This window comes from Typopeltis vanoorti, chromosome 2, assembly GCF_054136105.1.
Source record: "Typopeltis vanoorti isolate ZY-2024b chromosome 2, IOZ_Tvanoo_1.0, whole genome shotgun sequence".
Taxonomy (NCBI): domain Eukaryota; kingdom Metazoa; phylum Arthropoda; class Arachnida; order Uropygi; family Thelyphonidae; genus Typopeltis; species Typopeltis vanoorti.
The window spans coordinates 183,798,994-183,816,313 of NC_143550.1; the positions used below are offsets into that span (position 1 = coordinate 183,798,994).

The 17,320-nt window shown below is 35.7% G+C and overlaps 1 protein-coding gene across 1 annotated transcript in view; it reads left to right on the top strand.

Annotated features, from left to right (window-relative positions):
• The window catches only part of LOC150109717 (uncharacterized), a 490,804-nt gene that overhangs the window by 372,117 nt on the left and 101,367 nt on the right, over positions 1-17,320 (top strand). Inside the window, exon 20 of the mRNA XM_090403072.1 lies at positions 14,308-14,469. Within this exon, the coding sequence (XP_090259198.1) occupies positions 14,308-14,469 (162 nt within the window). The remainder of the gene's footprint in view (positions 1-14,307; positions 14,470-17,320) is intronic.

The following is a 17,320-nucleotide window of genomic DNA, read 5'->3' on the forward strand; positions in this document are numbered from 1 at the left end:
GAGAGCATAAGAAGAAGATAGTGAAGAAGAGTGGTAGAACAACAATTTTTACTCTTACTCTAAAAAGAATATGTGGAATGACATTTGTCGGTTATAGAAATGGTAAATATATGTAACTTAAAGACAGAATTAGATAGTTGTAATGGCTGAAGGCTAAATTGATACACATTTATACAATCAAATTAAATAATTATTTAATTTGATTGTCTAAATGTGTATGACAAAGCACTCGCATGCTATACTGGCAACACACCATCACACATAAAAAACTCAGCCCACTTCAAAGCCAGCATAGAAACCTTACACTCCAACATACTGACATACTGATAATGGTCAGCTTTGACGTCTCCTCCTTATTCACAAATGTCCCACTCAAGAAAACTTTAGAGTTAATCCAAGCTAAATTTTCTCCTGATATCTTAGCCCTATTTCATTCACAATGAACTCAGGCTATTTCGTTTGGCACGGAAAATTCTACAAACAAATAGAGGAGACAGCTATGAGTTCAGAACTCTCCCCACCCTTGGCCAATTTTATTGATGTAATTCTTTATGGAGACCTTTGAAGAAAAAGCCTTAGCCTCTGCCTTACAAAAACCAACCATATGGCTTCGCTACGTTGATGTGTTCGCCATTTGGCCACATGGCTCTGATACATTGCTCTCCTTCTTAACACACTTAAACAACCAACACCCCAGAATCAAGTTCACTCTGGAAAAGGAGGAAAACAACAGCCTCCCTTTCCTAGACACACTAGTCACCCGCCAGCCTGATGGTACCTCGGTTTTCTCAGTTTATAGAATACCCACCCACCCATACAGGAAGGTACATTCATCAACAATCCCATCACCCCTCCATCACAACAATATGGAGTGGTTGAAAACACTATACAACAAGGCTAAACTAATCTGTTCTAACGACAAGGCACTGAACTAAATCATATCCTCAACACTTTTTCAGCCAATGACTACCCCCCCCAAAAAAAAAAAAAAATCCAAAAAATATTGAAACCAACAAACCCCCCCCCCCCCTTCTCAACAAGGATTACTCTAAATCCATCACCATTCCCTACATCCGAGGCACCTCGGAAAAAATTACCAAAATTTTAAAAATCATGACTTGACCTCCTGTTACAGACCATAAAGAAAACTGGGATCCCTTATTATCTCCACTAAAGACCAAACACTTCTCCTAGACCTACCTGGTGCATACCAGGTCCCTTGCAGCTGTAAACTGTCTTACTTTGGCTAAACAGGCAGGACAGCGAATATCAGAATTTCAACACAAGGACTACATCCGGTTTCACAAGTACAGCCACTCTGGTCTTGCAGACCATTCTCTGGATACATGCCACAGAATACGGTGGAAGAAAGCTACAGTAATACACCGTAGCAAATACAAATTCGAAAGCCTATTCATGGAGTCAGCCTCAGCCCTAAGAAACTCTCCAAACCTCAACAAATTTGGTTGTATATGATTGCCTCAAATTTGGGTGGCTTACATCAGCTGACCTTCAGCCCAACAGCCAAGAACACCTACTTAGCCCCCACTAGGGAGCACCATCAGGACTTTTAGGAGAACAATAGCTTCATCATTTCCTTCTCAGTTACTGTGTTGTAGTGCCTACGTGCACGTGCCTTTTTTGCAAGTTTCTTTTGAAGATGGCAACATGGCGTTGCCGAAATATCAGAAATATTTATTAAAGTGTAATTTAATTTATATTCTTATCTGAGTTGTCAATTCCTTAAGTGATTTAGTAATGCATAACCAACATATAAGCTTGTCTACGAGAATTGCATAACCTTATATTTTGACCACATTGCCAATTTATTTTAATTATTCTGCAAGATAATCACATCATCTTTATCAGCTATTGCTGTTTCAAGTTTTATATCATCAGTGAAAACTGAATATTTGGATGTAAATCATTCTCTATATTATTAATGTACAAATTAAAGAGTAGTATCCTAGTACAGAGCCTTGAGGCACTCCATCACCCTCATCTCCTACATTCCACCCTACCATATACCACTATCTGGTGTCGGCCACCCTCCTATCCATGTCAGCGTCTTATCTATTCCCATTTGCTCCACTTTTTGTAATAGTTTTTCCATGTATTCTGTCAAATACCTTTGCAAAGTCTGAAAGTATCATGGTGTTTTTTATCCGACACATGAGAGGTACATGAACCTATAGCACATCAGTCCTGTGTATGAGGTGCAGATAAGGATTGTGAAAGAAGAAATTTATTGAAATTTTACTTAAACAGCTGGAAGTCAAAGTTATGAAACACGTTATGAGAAAGACTGTTCCAGAGGACTAAGGTAAATGCAATAAATGAGGAAGAGAAGAAGCAAGTTCAATGCATTTGCAGTTCTTGTTTTATCCGGCCCAACCCCAAGTGGAGGAATGGTGTTTGCCAATTGACCGGAGTAGTGACTATGGAAGTACCTGTAGAAATAAATAGAACTGAAACTTTGCGTCCATGAGACAGAAGTTGAAGTGAGCCTGTGAGGGATGGGTCATTATGGTGTTATTTTATCCTACACATTAGAATATAAAAACCTATAGCACATCAGTACTGTGTATGAGGTGCAGATAAGGAGTGAGAAGAAGAAATCTCTTGAAATTTTTCTTAAACAGTTCTTCAGGTTGAATTTGTGAAATACATTATAAGTTGAATTACTCTCCTCTGAACAGCATCACGAATTTTTAAGGCGGTTTTAGGTTCACCACTCCAATCTGTGAACAGTATTTTGAGATTGGCAAATTTGAGATTTATATAGGATTAGCAGTTGGGAGGGCGTAAAATAGTTTCTTGAACAGAAAAGAATGCCTAGATTGTTAATCTGAGGTAGCTATTGATGTGATGTGTTTGTGCCTAGAGAGGCTGGAGGTAAATATCAGTCCAAGAAGAGATAGCTCATCCTGTCTGGTAATGTGTGTATTACTGAGGATAAGGGAAGATGAGTTGAGATCCGTTTTGTGAGAGAAAAGGCAGGAATGTGTTGGAGGATGGTGTGGAGATCACTGTTTAAGGCACTAGTCAGATGATTTTGATGTAGATGATGTCTAGGATACTACATGGTTTGTAAAAGGAGTAGGATAAATTGTAGTGATTGAGAAATAGAATGAAGCCCTGAGAAACTCCTACATTGGTGGCAGAGTTCCTATAACCATTTTCCTTTATCAAATTCTGCTGTCATTATTAGAAAATGTATGTAAATTACTAACGTAGAGCCTACCTTTTACAAAGCCATGCTGCTCACGATAGAGGGCAGCATTGTATTCCTATCCATCCACTGCTAGATTTTACCTTTAACTAATTTTTCCAGTACTTTGACTACCACTCTTGAGATATTAATGATCTGTAATTTGTTACTTCTGTCTTGGAGCCATCTTGATGTAATGGAACTGCCTTAACCTCTTTCCACTCCTTTGGAACCTTGCCAGAGCCGAGACTTATATTGAACAACTTCATCAGATACAGTGCTCTGATGATGACCCTTGTACATTTGTATAGCACACGGGCCAGCATTCCATCTAGTCCCACTGCTGTGAGTACAGCAGTGGGACTAGATGGAGTTTTCTACATGCTGTTCACCTCCAGTTTGTCTACCTCAACTCTCACAACACTAACTCAGCTATTTCTTCTGCTTCTGCCTTCAGCATTGATTAAAATTATCTTCCTTTCATTCTTATTTCCAATCATTGTGATTTCCTAAATAGCAAAAGAAAAAAAAAACTCCTTTGCATTTGCTTCAGCCTGCTTAGCTAATTTCTCTCATAATTTGATTTGGCCTTTCTTACCATTCTGACCACCCTTCTTGTTTGCATTTTGTACTGTTCATGAATATATGTTCATCCATATATAAATCTCCAGGTTTATTATCCTAATTGTGGGTATGCATTCTGATACTGCTTCATTCAAAACAGTTCCTGAATGCTTCACATGCACTTTTAATATTCTTTCCTTGTGGCCTCTTGAACCATGTCACTGCTTCAAGCTTCAACTTTATAATACATTATGGAAAATTATGGAGACGACTATCGTGTTAGAGCAAAACTTTAGTTTAATATAAACCAAAATGAACACTCAACTTTTCGACCTTCATATCAAGATCATCATTTGGAGCATACACATATATACAGAGAAACAAGCTGCACTACAATCTACATGGTTTGCTAAAGTTACTGACCAACCGTTACAACAGTTATTGGTCTGACCTCTGGTGAAAAAAAAACCTTTACTACACTAAAGACATGTGACCAGTGTATCCATTGGATACACTGGTCACACATCTTCCTTCAGGCAGTCTACACTGGGCACACATCTTCCTTCAGGCAAACCGACACATAATGGCCAGTATATACATGCTAACTCATATCACCACCCATCGCAAAAATTTGGAGTCGTTAACACCCTTAAAAAGAGAGCTGTAACAATTTGCTCTAATCAACAAGCTCTTAAACAAGAATTGAAGATTATTAGCAACACATTTATAAATAATGGCTATAACAAAAATACTATTAATAAAGTTCTTCATAAAACTTCATCAAAAAAGAATATAGATTACAGTAAAATCATAGCCATTCCATACATTAAAGGGTTATCAGAAAAAATCAATGGAATCCTACACCATTATAATCTCAATGCCACTTTCAAACCACCTATAAAATTAAACATATGCAACTCCTCTAAGGATTCTCTCCCATTGGTACATCCTGGAGTTTGTTGCATCTACTGCACCCCTGTAACTTACCTTTATATTGGTGAAACTGGAATTACAATCCCTATACGTAAAAAAAAAAAAAAAAAAAAAAAAAAAAAAAAAGTGAAGCAGGCCTCTCAGATCAAGCTCTCAACACCCTACACCAAATTGATTGGAAAAGTACCTGCTCTTTACATCATACAAAAACCTGTTATGAAAAAAAATTTAAAGAAACCAGTGAAAGTCTGATTAACCACCCTAATCTCAACAATAATGATGGCATAAGAACTCCAAGAATTTGGATGGCACATATTCAGCCTACTTAGTATCTAGCATACTGTAGGACTTTAAGCAATTTTCAGCTTTTATTGGAAACTATCCCATACCAATTGGTTTGAAAGTTATATATGTATAATTGCAGTTTTTTTTATATTTTTTTAAATATTTTATTTATTTATATATATATATACATACATAAACACGTTGCTCTCCAGCACAATTTAATTTGGTAACCTAACAGATAATAATAATAGGACTCTAGCTTTGATGTAGTAAAGAGGTTTTTTTTTTTTCCACCAGAGGCCAGGCCAATAATTGTTGTAATGGTTGGTCAGTAACTTGAGCAAACCATGTAATTGTAGTGCAGCTTGTTTCTCTGTATATATGTGTATGCTCCAGATGATGACCTTGATATGAAGGTCGAAATGTCGAGTGTTCATTTTGGTTTATATTAAACTAAAGTTTTGCTCTAACACGGTAGTTGTCTCCATAATTTTCCATAATGTATTCTGATCACCATGTAAGCATGAAAGAAAGGATTCAAGTTTGTAATAATTACAAGCTTTATGGTTCAGCATAACCCCTTTCTTGACAAAAGAAGACTGCATGGTTACTTTCCTCAATTGGAGGCACAGCAGTCTACTTGGTTATGAATACCATCTTCTGATGGTATTACCAGATCCAGCACTCTGAAACCCTGTTTCCCTCACCCACCCCATGACATGTTATTTCAGGTAATTATCCTTTAGCAAATGTATAAATTCTACTTCCATCTTGGCTTGTGCTCTTTCTTCCCTCCAATCTATGTCCCCCATAGTTTAAGTCCCCTATAACAATTATCCAGTCATTGTGCTAATCTTCTGATGAATTGCATCCCTAATTTTCCGTGAATACTTTAGTCTAAAGCAGCACCCAATGATATATTTTGTCCTATTGTCCTCTGTCTTGCACCAGATGTGTCAAATGAATGATATCCCTTAAACCTAAAATCCTTCTAGACATTTATGTTGGTTGAATTCTTTAGCCTATCATCAGCAATTCCCCGCCTTCTGTCTTCTCTGAAAAACGAATACCCTTCGCATGCTATTGACCAATGCCAATAACAATATCATTTTCTGTCAACCAGATCTCACTGATGCCTATAATTTTTGTCTAAGTCAATCTGACCAATGCCTGAAACTCCTCTCGTTTATTACTAATACTTTTGGCATATTCATGTACATACGTTCCAAATGATACCGCATTATTATTATTATTTTCATAACCTCCATAGAGTCAACTGATTCCTTGTGGGAGACCCACTCAACCAGTAACATGTCTATCATTAATGAGCTTTGAAGTTATTTACATTACCTGCATTCACACTGCACCCTCGCCATCAATTCCACTCACTAACAACTCTCCATGTAAAAAAATCTACTCCTCACACCCTTCTTCACCACATCTTTATACAACTTCCATGGATGGCTTCTCGTTCTTACCATCCACTCTTTTTATAATTCCTTCTGTATTATTCTAATAGAATCCCTTAACTAACTTGAAGGTCTCTATCATATCTCCTCTTTTCCTCCTGTTCACTAACTTTTGTAATCCACACTCTCTTAAATGCTTTTCATAACAACAGTCCAGAGTCCTGATATCACTTTGGTTATTCATCTTTGGACCATCTCCAATGTTTCCACATCACAATGAAAACTAGGTGGCCAAATCTGAGCACATTAATCCATATGTGGTCTGACCAATGCCTTATATAGAGGCACCAACCACCATGTTTTTATCCCTACATGTCAATGAACTGTTTATCATAACAGCAATACAATGTGCAGTGTTTACAACACTTGAAATGTGTCCTTGGAATTCAGTATACTGTCTACCATCAATTCAAGATCCTGAATCTCATCTGTTTCCTGAAATGCAGGTCCACCAATTGAGTACGTAGCCTTATATCTCTGTATCCCAATGTAAACACCTTGCATTTATTAATATTAAAACTGCAACCTCACTCATTTATCCAAGCCAAAAGTCCATTCAAATATTCTGTAGAGAATTAACATCAGCACTACTACTGATAATGCTACCTAACTTTGCATCATTGGCAAACATTTGAAGATCCTCAGTCAATCCACATGAAATATCATGAAGAAATAAGTTAAACAGTAGGGGCCGAAGAATAGAACTGAGGCATGCCACTGGTCATCTTCCTTTTCTGAAACACTAATCCATCATACACAACTTGCTGGTATCTTTCAGAAAGCCAATCTTCAATCCATCTAACCAATTTGTCATGTGATAATCTATCAAATGCCTTTGCCAAGTCCAAAAAAAATCACTATATATGAATCTCCCTTACCCAACACATTCATCACCTTATCATAATACATAAGCAGATTGCTAAAACAAGACCTGCTCTTCACAAATTCATGCTGATCATCATAGAGAATCTTATGTCCATCAACCCAATTTTGTATTCTATTTCTAACCAATTTTTTCAACACTTGGATCACAACTGCAGATATACAGACTGTTCTATAATTGTAACCTTCTTTTGTCAAACCATGCTTGTAGGGGAGGTATTATTTTGTCCTCTTTCCACTAATTAGGAACCTTTCATTAAATAACCAGGTCAAGGGCATGACTAACTCTTACACATTCTTTAAAAATACATGGTCATCCATTCCCACAGCCTTATTAATAACTAATCCAAGCAACACTTGATACATCTCTCATTCGTTCTAATCCTTGTCTCCCTTCTACATGATGCACATCATCATTCACACCAGTATAATATAATATATACACTGATGAAGTGTTCATTAAATAATTCCATTATATCATTTGCTATGTTACTCTGCTACCATACTATACACCAGTGTCAACCAGCAATAATTATTTTTCCTTTTGCTTGCTACATAGCAGAAAAATTCCATTGTATTAGGTTTGACCTGACTGGCCAATCTCCTCTCATATTCTACTTTTTCTTTTTTTTTTTTTTTTAACTATGTTTGCCACTTTTCTGGCCTGCAGTTTATATTCTTGATGAGTCTGTTCACTGCAACTGTCTTCTACTTCCTCCATAACTTCTTTTGCAACACTGCTTGATTTATTTCACTTTTCATCCATCTCACTCCTACTCTATTTATTCCCTTAACTCTTGGTATGCAGTTATTATGCATTGCTCATGTTAGAACTGCCTTATTATTTCCCAAGCACTCAACATCTTTTGTACACAATTCATCAACCCATTGTATTTATGCTGGTTAACTACAGAGTTTCTCATAATTACCCACCTTATAGTTCCACACATAGGCCTTCTTGATAACTTTTTCCTGTTTGACTACCTTTCAAACCAATACCTCATGATCACTTCACCAACAGGTGTAGTGTTGATATCTCATTCACAACCACATCCTGTGAAGATATCACCAAATCTAACACTGATCAACCGTGTGTTGATCTTACATCACATGCTTCTTTAGATAGTTAGCCAACAAAAACTCAACAAATTCACTCTCCTTGTTACCACTATCTCTTCTTTCCATTCCACATTCCTATATAATTAAAATCTTCCATTAGGATCATATTCCTTTACTTGCCCAACTAATTTGTCTAACCATTTCACAATCAGTATCCTCCACATACCCTCCCTATAACAGCATACTATTAGATATACTATTTTATTGATCTCAAGTTCATACCAAAAAACTTCAAAATCTTCACACATACTACTGTTTTTCCACTTCGACTCTTGAAGGACACAATTTCTCTGCTACCATTAATAATACTTCCCTTTTTCTTCATCTTCCTGTCATTTTGGAAAATTCTGTATCGTACCATTTCAAGTCCTAACATATCATTCTCAGTCAACCAAGTTTCACTTAATGCCAGTTATCTTTAGACATACTAATTCAATCAATTCTACAAACTCAGCTCCTGTATTTCTGATACTCCATACATTAATATACAAGCATAACAATTTTCCACTCCTTGAGGCCATCCCATCAACTCTTGACTCTCTCTGCTATAGTACATTCCTCTCTTCATATCCTCGTTTCCCTGATTCTGACTCTGAGTTTCGTTCATATTCTTATCATCCTCACCTTTTTGTGCTGCATCACTTTTCCCTACTATAATCACTTCTTCACCTTTCTATGTATCCTCTTCGTGTCCACCCACAATCTGCTTCTCAATCTCTCTCTGATAAAGTTAGTACCATTAGTGGTACTAATTTCATATGAATCCTGTATATACTCTTGGTAAACAACAATCACTCTAAATAACCAACACCAAACCCATTCAAATGCATTCCATCAGCTTTGAACCATTCTAATTTCCCTTCAAATTCATTCCATACATTCACAAAATGAACACTCTCTGCCACACAGTTCAGCCATCTTGTCATTCAGTATCATTGTTCTCCTACTCACTTCACTGCTGTCACATCTGGGCAATAAACTAACACTTTTCCAGTGACACTATTATCCTTCACTTCCTGCAACAAATTCAAATCCCTTTCCACTACCACTACCAATTCGGATGCCTGTTCCTTCTATGCAGAGCATCTGACATTTGTTTTATTGTACCACCTGTAAAACATGTTTTGTGTACCTTATTTTTTTTACCACACCTTTAATCATTGAGTCCCCCATCTAAAGCAACCATGTCATCTTTAGATACTTGCTTCTTCTTATTAACCTGCTTGTCATTTACATCAGTTATTCTCTTTAAACATTCAGTTTCTTCCTCCATGCATTTAACCTGAGTTCATTTTCATTAACTCTTTCCTAAGCTCTTCCACGTCACTTCTATTATTACTGTCGCAAGCACTTCCATCCATTTTCTGAATATTCCTGGTAATACTATTCTCATTTTTGGATAGTCTTAACTTTTTCATCTCACTTCTCACATACTGTAATACGTTTCTTTTTATCGTTCAATCTAACACTCCATAAATCTTTAACATTTTTGGATGCATACATAAAACAATTGTTGCATCTTATCCACTATGAAAAGTGCAAGGAAAAACTTAGTTTCTGAGTTCACACCTTCTGTGCTGCTGGCATACACTTCTTTACTGCCACTGCTGCCCATTGTATTAAATTAAAGATGATAATAATAATTAAAATTGGGGTGGGAGTAAATTATGGCTTGCCCTTTATGAAGATGAGACTCTCCCAAATCTTGGCAATAGAGAAACAGTCATTCTGATTTAAATTTGATGGTCACCAGTTAGTTTCTGATCAAAATATTTACAGCTATAAATATTAATATTAATAAATACAGGAATACCTTGTATAGCGGGTTAATTGGTTCCAAAAAGCAGCCACGCTATGCAAAACCACATTGTTCGAGGTCTAGTTATAAAGGTTTTCAATTTAATTTGTTTATTACAAAAATTTAGGATAATAAAAATGTTTAAAAATGAAAAAAAATTGTTATTTTTATTAACTAAATAACAAATAAAATCCTTTTAAACTGACATAAAAGTTGTAGAAAACAAAACAAATATTGCTTAAATTTTAGCATACAGTAATTTACTTTTTACTGAAGTAGTCTTTTAGTGTTCGTTGAATCATCCTTGTCTTCTTTGTCTCTTCAAGTACTAGATCTCTGTAGCATTTGATGGCATTATTAAGACTTTGTCTCACTTTGATGCTTCTTTCCAAATTCGGGTCGGCATTTATGAGAAAGTCGGAAGCTTCATCGATTTTTCTCACAAAAGTTGAAAGGTCAGCAAAGGAAAATTCTTCAACCATGACATCAGTTTGGTCATCTTCGTCTTCTTCTGCTTCATAGGCTCGTTGTTGTTCCAACTCCAAAAGGGTTTCATCATCCAGATCATTTGAATGAGAATCAATACATTCATTTACATTGTTACAATCTAAACTTGTAAAACCAAGATCTTTGCCCATCTGCACAATTTCTGTTGAGATTTCCTCTTTCTATGTTGCAAAGGTAACAAAGCCCTTTGAACAGTGCGGAAAGATATTATGCCATACGGTTCTCATGTTGCTTTGAGTCACCTCTTGCCAAGTTCATAAATATTTTGAATGGCATCTTTTATGTTAAATTTCTTCCTTTCACTCAAAGTCCAAGAATCTTCTTCTGCTGCAGCTTTAATAGCTTGAGCAAAAGTTCGTCTTAAATAGTAATCCTTGAAAGTGGAGATAATGCCTTGATCATTCGGCTGCAGAATTGATGTTGTGTTTGGAGGGAAAAAATGAATCTTGACATTTTCATCTAAGTCAGTCAATGGAGTTGGATGGCCTGGCACATTGTCTAATAAAAGTAAAATTTTGAAAGGAATATCATTCTTTTTACAATAGCTTTTAACTTTAGGGCAAAAACAAGTTTTAAACCAGTCTTCGAAAATTGGACGAGTCACCCACGCTTTCTGTAATAATAATATTTGGTTTACAGATCAAGTGTTGATCAATTTTATTAAACTGTTACAATCTGGGAGTATTAGGCCTTGATTTCTGTTAAGGTTGACGGTAGAACGGGCGACTGTGGCTGCTTCTTTGAAAATTCTTGAATGATAATCTTCCTCTATGTAAGGAGAACAGCTTTTGTCCCACTCAATGACATGGTTAGTTGTAGAGAAATGAGACGATAGGCCAGAAATATCCTGTCTGTTGTTTTTGGCATAGCCAATGTGTTTCTTTTGCCTGATTTCGAAGCTTCTCGAAGTCTGTCCGATGTAACTAGAGCCACAAGCGCATAGAATATTATAAACTCCAGCATATTTATAGAAAGGATGTTGTCTTTTGGAGATCTTAGTAGAAATCAAGGCCTAATACTCCCAGAGATATGGAAAACCCTAATCAGAACTTTAAAAATGGAAGAAATGAACTTTAATACAAACTACAGAAAGTTCCTTAGCAACAGCTAGCTAACCTTGTACATGCAATACATGTTTCGCTCACATTCGATACTATTCTATTTGTAATTATTCTAGTCAGTTTTGCAATTATGCATAATTGTGAGATTGTTTAAACTTATAAGTGCCCCAAAGATGCCAACAGTTAAAGTGTGGCAAAACTAGTTGGTTCAGTTTAATAAAATTGATCAACACTTGATCTGTAAACCAAATATTATTATTATACTAATTTATGATCAAGAAAATACCTTCATGATGATGTAAATTGTTCTTTGTAAAGCCCTTAAGAGCTCTTTGGTATTCCGCTCTGTACACTAACAGTGGCTTCAATTTTAAATCACCCGATGAATAACTTTATACCCAGCTTGTGTTTCTTCCTTCTCTGCTAGAAATGTGCACGATGACATTCTTTTCCAGAACAAGCCAGTCTCGTCAGCGTTAAAAATTTGATAATCTGTAGCCTTCCTTCTCAATAAGCTCCTTCAATTCATTGGGAAATAATTCTGCAGTTTTAGTGTCAGCACTTGTGCTTTCACCTTGGATTCTTACGTTATGGAGTCCCATACGCTTTTTGAAATTGTAGAACCACCCGCGACTTGCTATAAATGTTTCACTGGTTGTTACCTCCTTCATTTTTGCTTTCATTTTCTTTTATTTTGTCATATGGACTTGTTGCTTTTGCCTGAATTATCATTTGACTCAAAGGAATCTTTTTCTGATTACAATCTTCAATCCAGATCATTAGAAGGTGTTCCATATTTTCCATTGTAGAAGATCGATTTCTCGTGATCACTTTTGACATATAAGAAGCAGTGCTCATACCATATTGTTTAATCTTTTCTTTGCTCTGAATAATTGTTTGTACAGATGACTCATTCATTGAATTCTCACGTGCTATTTTAGCAAACAAAGCGCCATTCTCTTGACATTTTATAATTTCAAGTTTCTTCTCTAATGTCAACCACTTGCGTTTTTTTGTTACTCCAACAGTGTCTTCTTTGTTTTGTCTCTTTTCACTCATACTTAAATAATGAAAAAATATTAAATACTAATATTAATGTAAATAATAAAATGCCACGGGGAAAGAACGTGTCTACATGAGGGTCAGTCGAATAACTACTGCATAACGTGGCTCTCGACTGTCACTTGCGGCACCTGGGAGTCGCCGGTCAGTGTTGACAATGTTTGTGTAATAATGATAAGTGTTAATTAAATTAAGAGGATATTAGATCCCACATTGTTTTAAAACTGAATAAGAAACTCAAGGATTGGAATCAGAGAGTTTCATGCTGAATATTGTATAAAAAACTATAAAAGTATCGGCGAATACTAGCATGAGCTGAATGGAAGTCCCACAACGTAGTACAAACACAGGCAACTCGTTGCAATGTGTTTTTACATTATGGAAAATGCCAAGATTGCGATCAGAACTTCCCCCACCTTTGCAATGAGTTGCCCATGTTTGTACTACATTCTGGGACTGCTTGCATTCAGCTCACGTAGTATTCGTCGATACTTTTATAGTTTTTTATACTATATTCGACATGAAACTCTCTGATTCCAATCCTTGCATTTCTTATTCAGTTTTAAAACAATGTGGGATCTAATATCCCCTTAATTTAATTAATGTTTATATCGGCGAAATGAAGCCTGTTGGCTCTTTATATTTATGATAAGTGTAATAATAAAAACCGCATTAGACCAAAACCCACGTTGTTCAAAACTGCGCTATACAAGGTATTCCTGTATTAATATTAATTACTTCACTTTCCACACATGACTTTCATTTCTTGCACACAAAACATTATTTTCTCTCTCTTTCCCCCCCCTCCACTTTTGCACACACTACATCATACAGAATCCTAATGCTGAATTCTGAAAACAAGAAAGATTGGCTGTATTTTCCTCGTCCACATGAGTGTCATGAAAAGTGCATTTTGAATGATTCATATTAAACTTCATAAACAAGTGCACATGCGCACACAACCTACGAAGTCTAAAGTTAGTAAAATACTATCAATAATAAAAAGACTTGCCTATAAACCACCATTACTACTATGTGCTATGCTATGTGTATCCATTTATATCTTGGTAGTAATATAAATTTGGTAATTTGTGGATTTCATGCAATTGCCACTCTTGAATTTGTTTTCTAGTGGAAGACTGAAAATAATAATTGGGAAGTAATTATTAAAATAAAAAAAAAAATAATCTATTTTCCCCCGAAATAAATATTTTTAAGTATTGTTTTGGAACATCTAAAAGGCACTTTTTGATACTATACTCGAAAGTGCCATAAATTCATTAGTGGCATGTCATCAAGTCGTTATGGAGAATGAATATCCTTTCTTAACAATTATTTATCCCTACGCATGCAGTTAAAGTAGTAATAGTTAATTTTTATACTAGCTAACCCACTAAATAATGGTGCACATTTCAGGTGTACATCAGTGCAGGGAAAGTTTTCACTCTGGCAGATCATGTACGAAGACTAGAACGTGAAGTGCAATCTATGACATCCGATACCAGTGAGGATGGTATGTCATGCTTAGAAAATCAGGTTGCTGAAACTGTAGCCTGTGTCATTAGTAACAATTCACAGGTAAGAAATTATTGATGTGTCACATTAACACCTGTTCATTTATTTTGAAACAGTCATAAATGGCATCATAAATGATAAAATACTAGACATTACTAGTATCCATCAGCAAATGTGTAATAAATGTTTTAATATATACATATGATTTCATTGGAATTTCAGTTATGCGAATGCAGAATTCATTTTGCAAGTGATTACACAATATTTGGATGACTTTTTTTTTCATCTAGTTTATGAAAAAATTACAAAGAATAGATAAAGGTATTCATTTCTTATTACATTTGACAAGAAATTATATTGTAAGATAAATTAAAAAAAAAACTCTTTTCTTTTGCTTTCCAAATTATTCTTTGATGTATGTCGATATAGACTGTTAGTCTTTTTATTATTCTCATATCTGGAAGATCAGGCACAGATCTTCCAGATATTCACAGTAAAGCAGCTACAGTAGACGATTGTTGTATCGAATCTCTATGGACCAGATACTTAGTTTGTTATAATGCAATGTTCACTATATTGAGTTTAGGGTATTACTAACCCCCACAGTCCATTCTCATGAAACAAAAGAAATTACAGGAAACAGAATAAAGAAAATTGCAGAAAACAAAACACATTTCTAGAGATAAAAGAAAACATGGAAAATAACAAAAGAAATTGTCAAAAATCGTTGCAGAGAAAATTGCAGGGAAACAACAAAGAAACTGCTAAAAATTTGTTTAATCATGAAAAATAGAACAAAAGAAATCACAGAAAACAGAATTAAGGAAATGGCAGGAAATCACACATCGATGATAAAACACAAAGGGTTGGCACATACCATACATAAAGTTCATAAAAGAACAATATAAAGTACAAATGAAAATAATGAATTACTAACAAAAGAACCCGGCATGGTTGACTGAGTGGTTAGTGTATCCGCTCTCCAGCCAAAAGGCTGCAGGTTCAAATCCCACTGTGGACATGGATGTTTGTGATTGTCTGTGGAAATACTATTGGTGTGGCGGGTGGTAAATGCCGTTGGCGTAGTTGCGGTTAGTTGTAGTTGGTGGATTGAGTGGTGGAGACAGATGTGGAGTAGGTGTTCCTCCCTCAATGAGTCTTTGGACTCCCTGGAGGTGTCACATAATAATAATAATATTAAAATATAAAAATGATCAGAATTAGCGTTTAAATTTTGAAATGTGATATTAGCTTAATTTAATGTCATTTACCTGAAACCATCATAATAAATTAAATATGTGCAGTCTCTTCCATTGAAAACTTAGCATTCAGCCAGTTTGGTCACCCAGTTACAAAGAGGAAGGTAACAGACGTGATAAACATTAGTCTGCAATTTAGGCATCCAGTGTTAGTTAGCCTGTAATGTTCTAAGAGAACATTATCAGCTTATGACAAGTGTACATCATCATCATATCTCTGTGCAATCAGAAAGTGATACTGTGCTCTTAGAACTGCATATTAAAGAAATAATCCACAATACAGTAATCCCTCGAATACTGCGTCATTTTTTTTTTTTTTTGATACTTAAATTCGATTAGTGTGCCTCTAAAATTCGATTAGTGCACCTATATACATCTTAAAAATAAATTTTACAGATTTTAAAAATTTTCTATCTATACATTTTTATGTCTAACTATTTTAAAAAATCACTCACCAGAACGAAATAATTTAGTTACCGATTTAAAACATTTTACAAAGTTATTTTTAATGGCATACTACACTACTTCTATGAACACTATGTTCCAAATTTTTACCGCCAAAATTTATGTCGTCTGCTATAGTACACCCAGATTCGAGACCCTTCATCATTTCCGAGCATGTCACAAAAAGGAGAATCCACTCTGATAATAGGGTAATCAGTCTGTCTTCTGGGATGAGTTGTTTATTATTACACATCGGAAAATTAACTTCTCTTTTATGATTATTGTAGTTTTTAAAGTGGTAAATATTTTTTGCTTATACAGGGTGTTCGGGATAAATTTGACAGTTTCGTAAGGAAAAAGAAAATCTTCTTTGTATCTATTAAATTTAATGAATTGACAAAAAAACATTACAGGCAGAGTTAATTACAATACTATCAACAAGATTTACTCAAAATAACCACCATTAGCATCGATCACAGCTTCAATTCTGCTTCGGAACCTCGAACAAGCTGATGCTACAGTCTCCCTGGGAAGGGCCGCAAAAACTGTTTTAATTTTATCCATTAACTGGGCTTTTGTATTACTGGAAGTGCGATTGGTGTCTTTTTCAACTGCGCCCCATACAAAATAATCCATGGGGTTAAGGTCTGGGGAGTTTGGAGGCCAAACATTTGGACTGGTGAAGTCGTAGAAATTTTCAGACAACCATTTTTGACTTTTCCCAGAGGTGTGGCAAGGGGCCGAATCCTGCTGCCATACATACGGCCTACCATTGGCTACCCTTGTTATCCAGGGCTTGACTACAGTTAGCAACTCCACGAACAAAGCCCGAATTCCAATGCCAGGGTTCTTCAACACCTGTTCCTGCAGATTTGCGAGGAATTCTGCTGTACGAACGCAATCAGATCGTCTGCTAGGGATCTTTCTTCTTGCTACATCCTCGTAGTCACCATTGCAAGTCTCTAGTTCATGCCTGATTGTTTTTACTGTATTCAGGGAGCATTGGGCAGCAGTCGTAATATCCTTATTTTGATGGCGGGCACGAATCATCATGATACAAGTTATTCTCTTCCATGATTCAGGTGGGTTCCAGCTATCCATCCTTTCTGACATCTTGTATATGAATGAAGAAGGGTCCAAACTTTTAAATGAAGAGAAGTGTGTGTTAATACATGTAACTTACGGAAAAATATAATTAATTATAAATATGT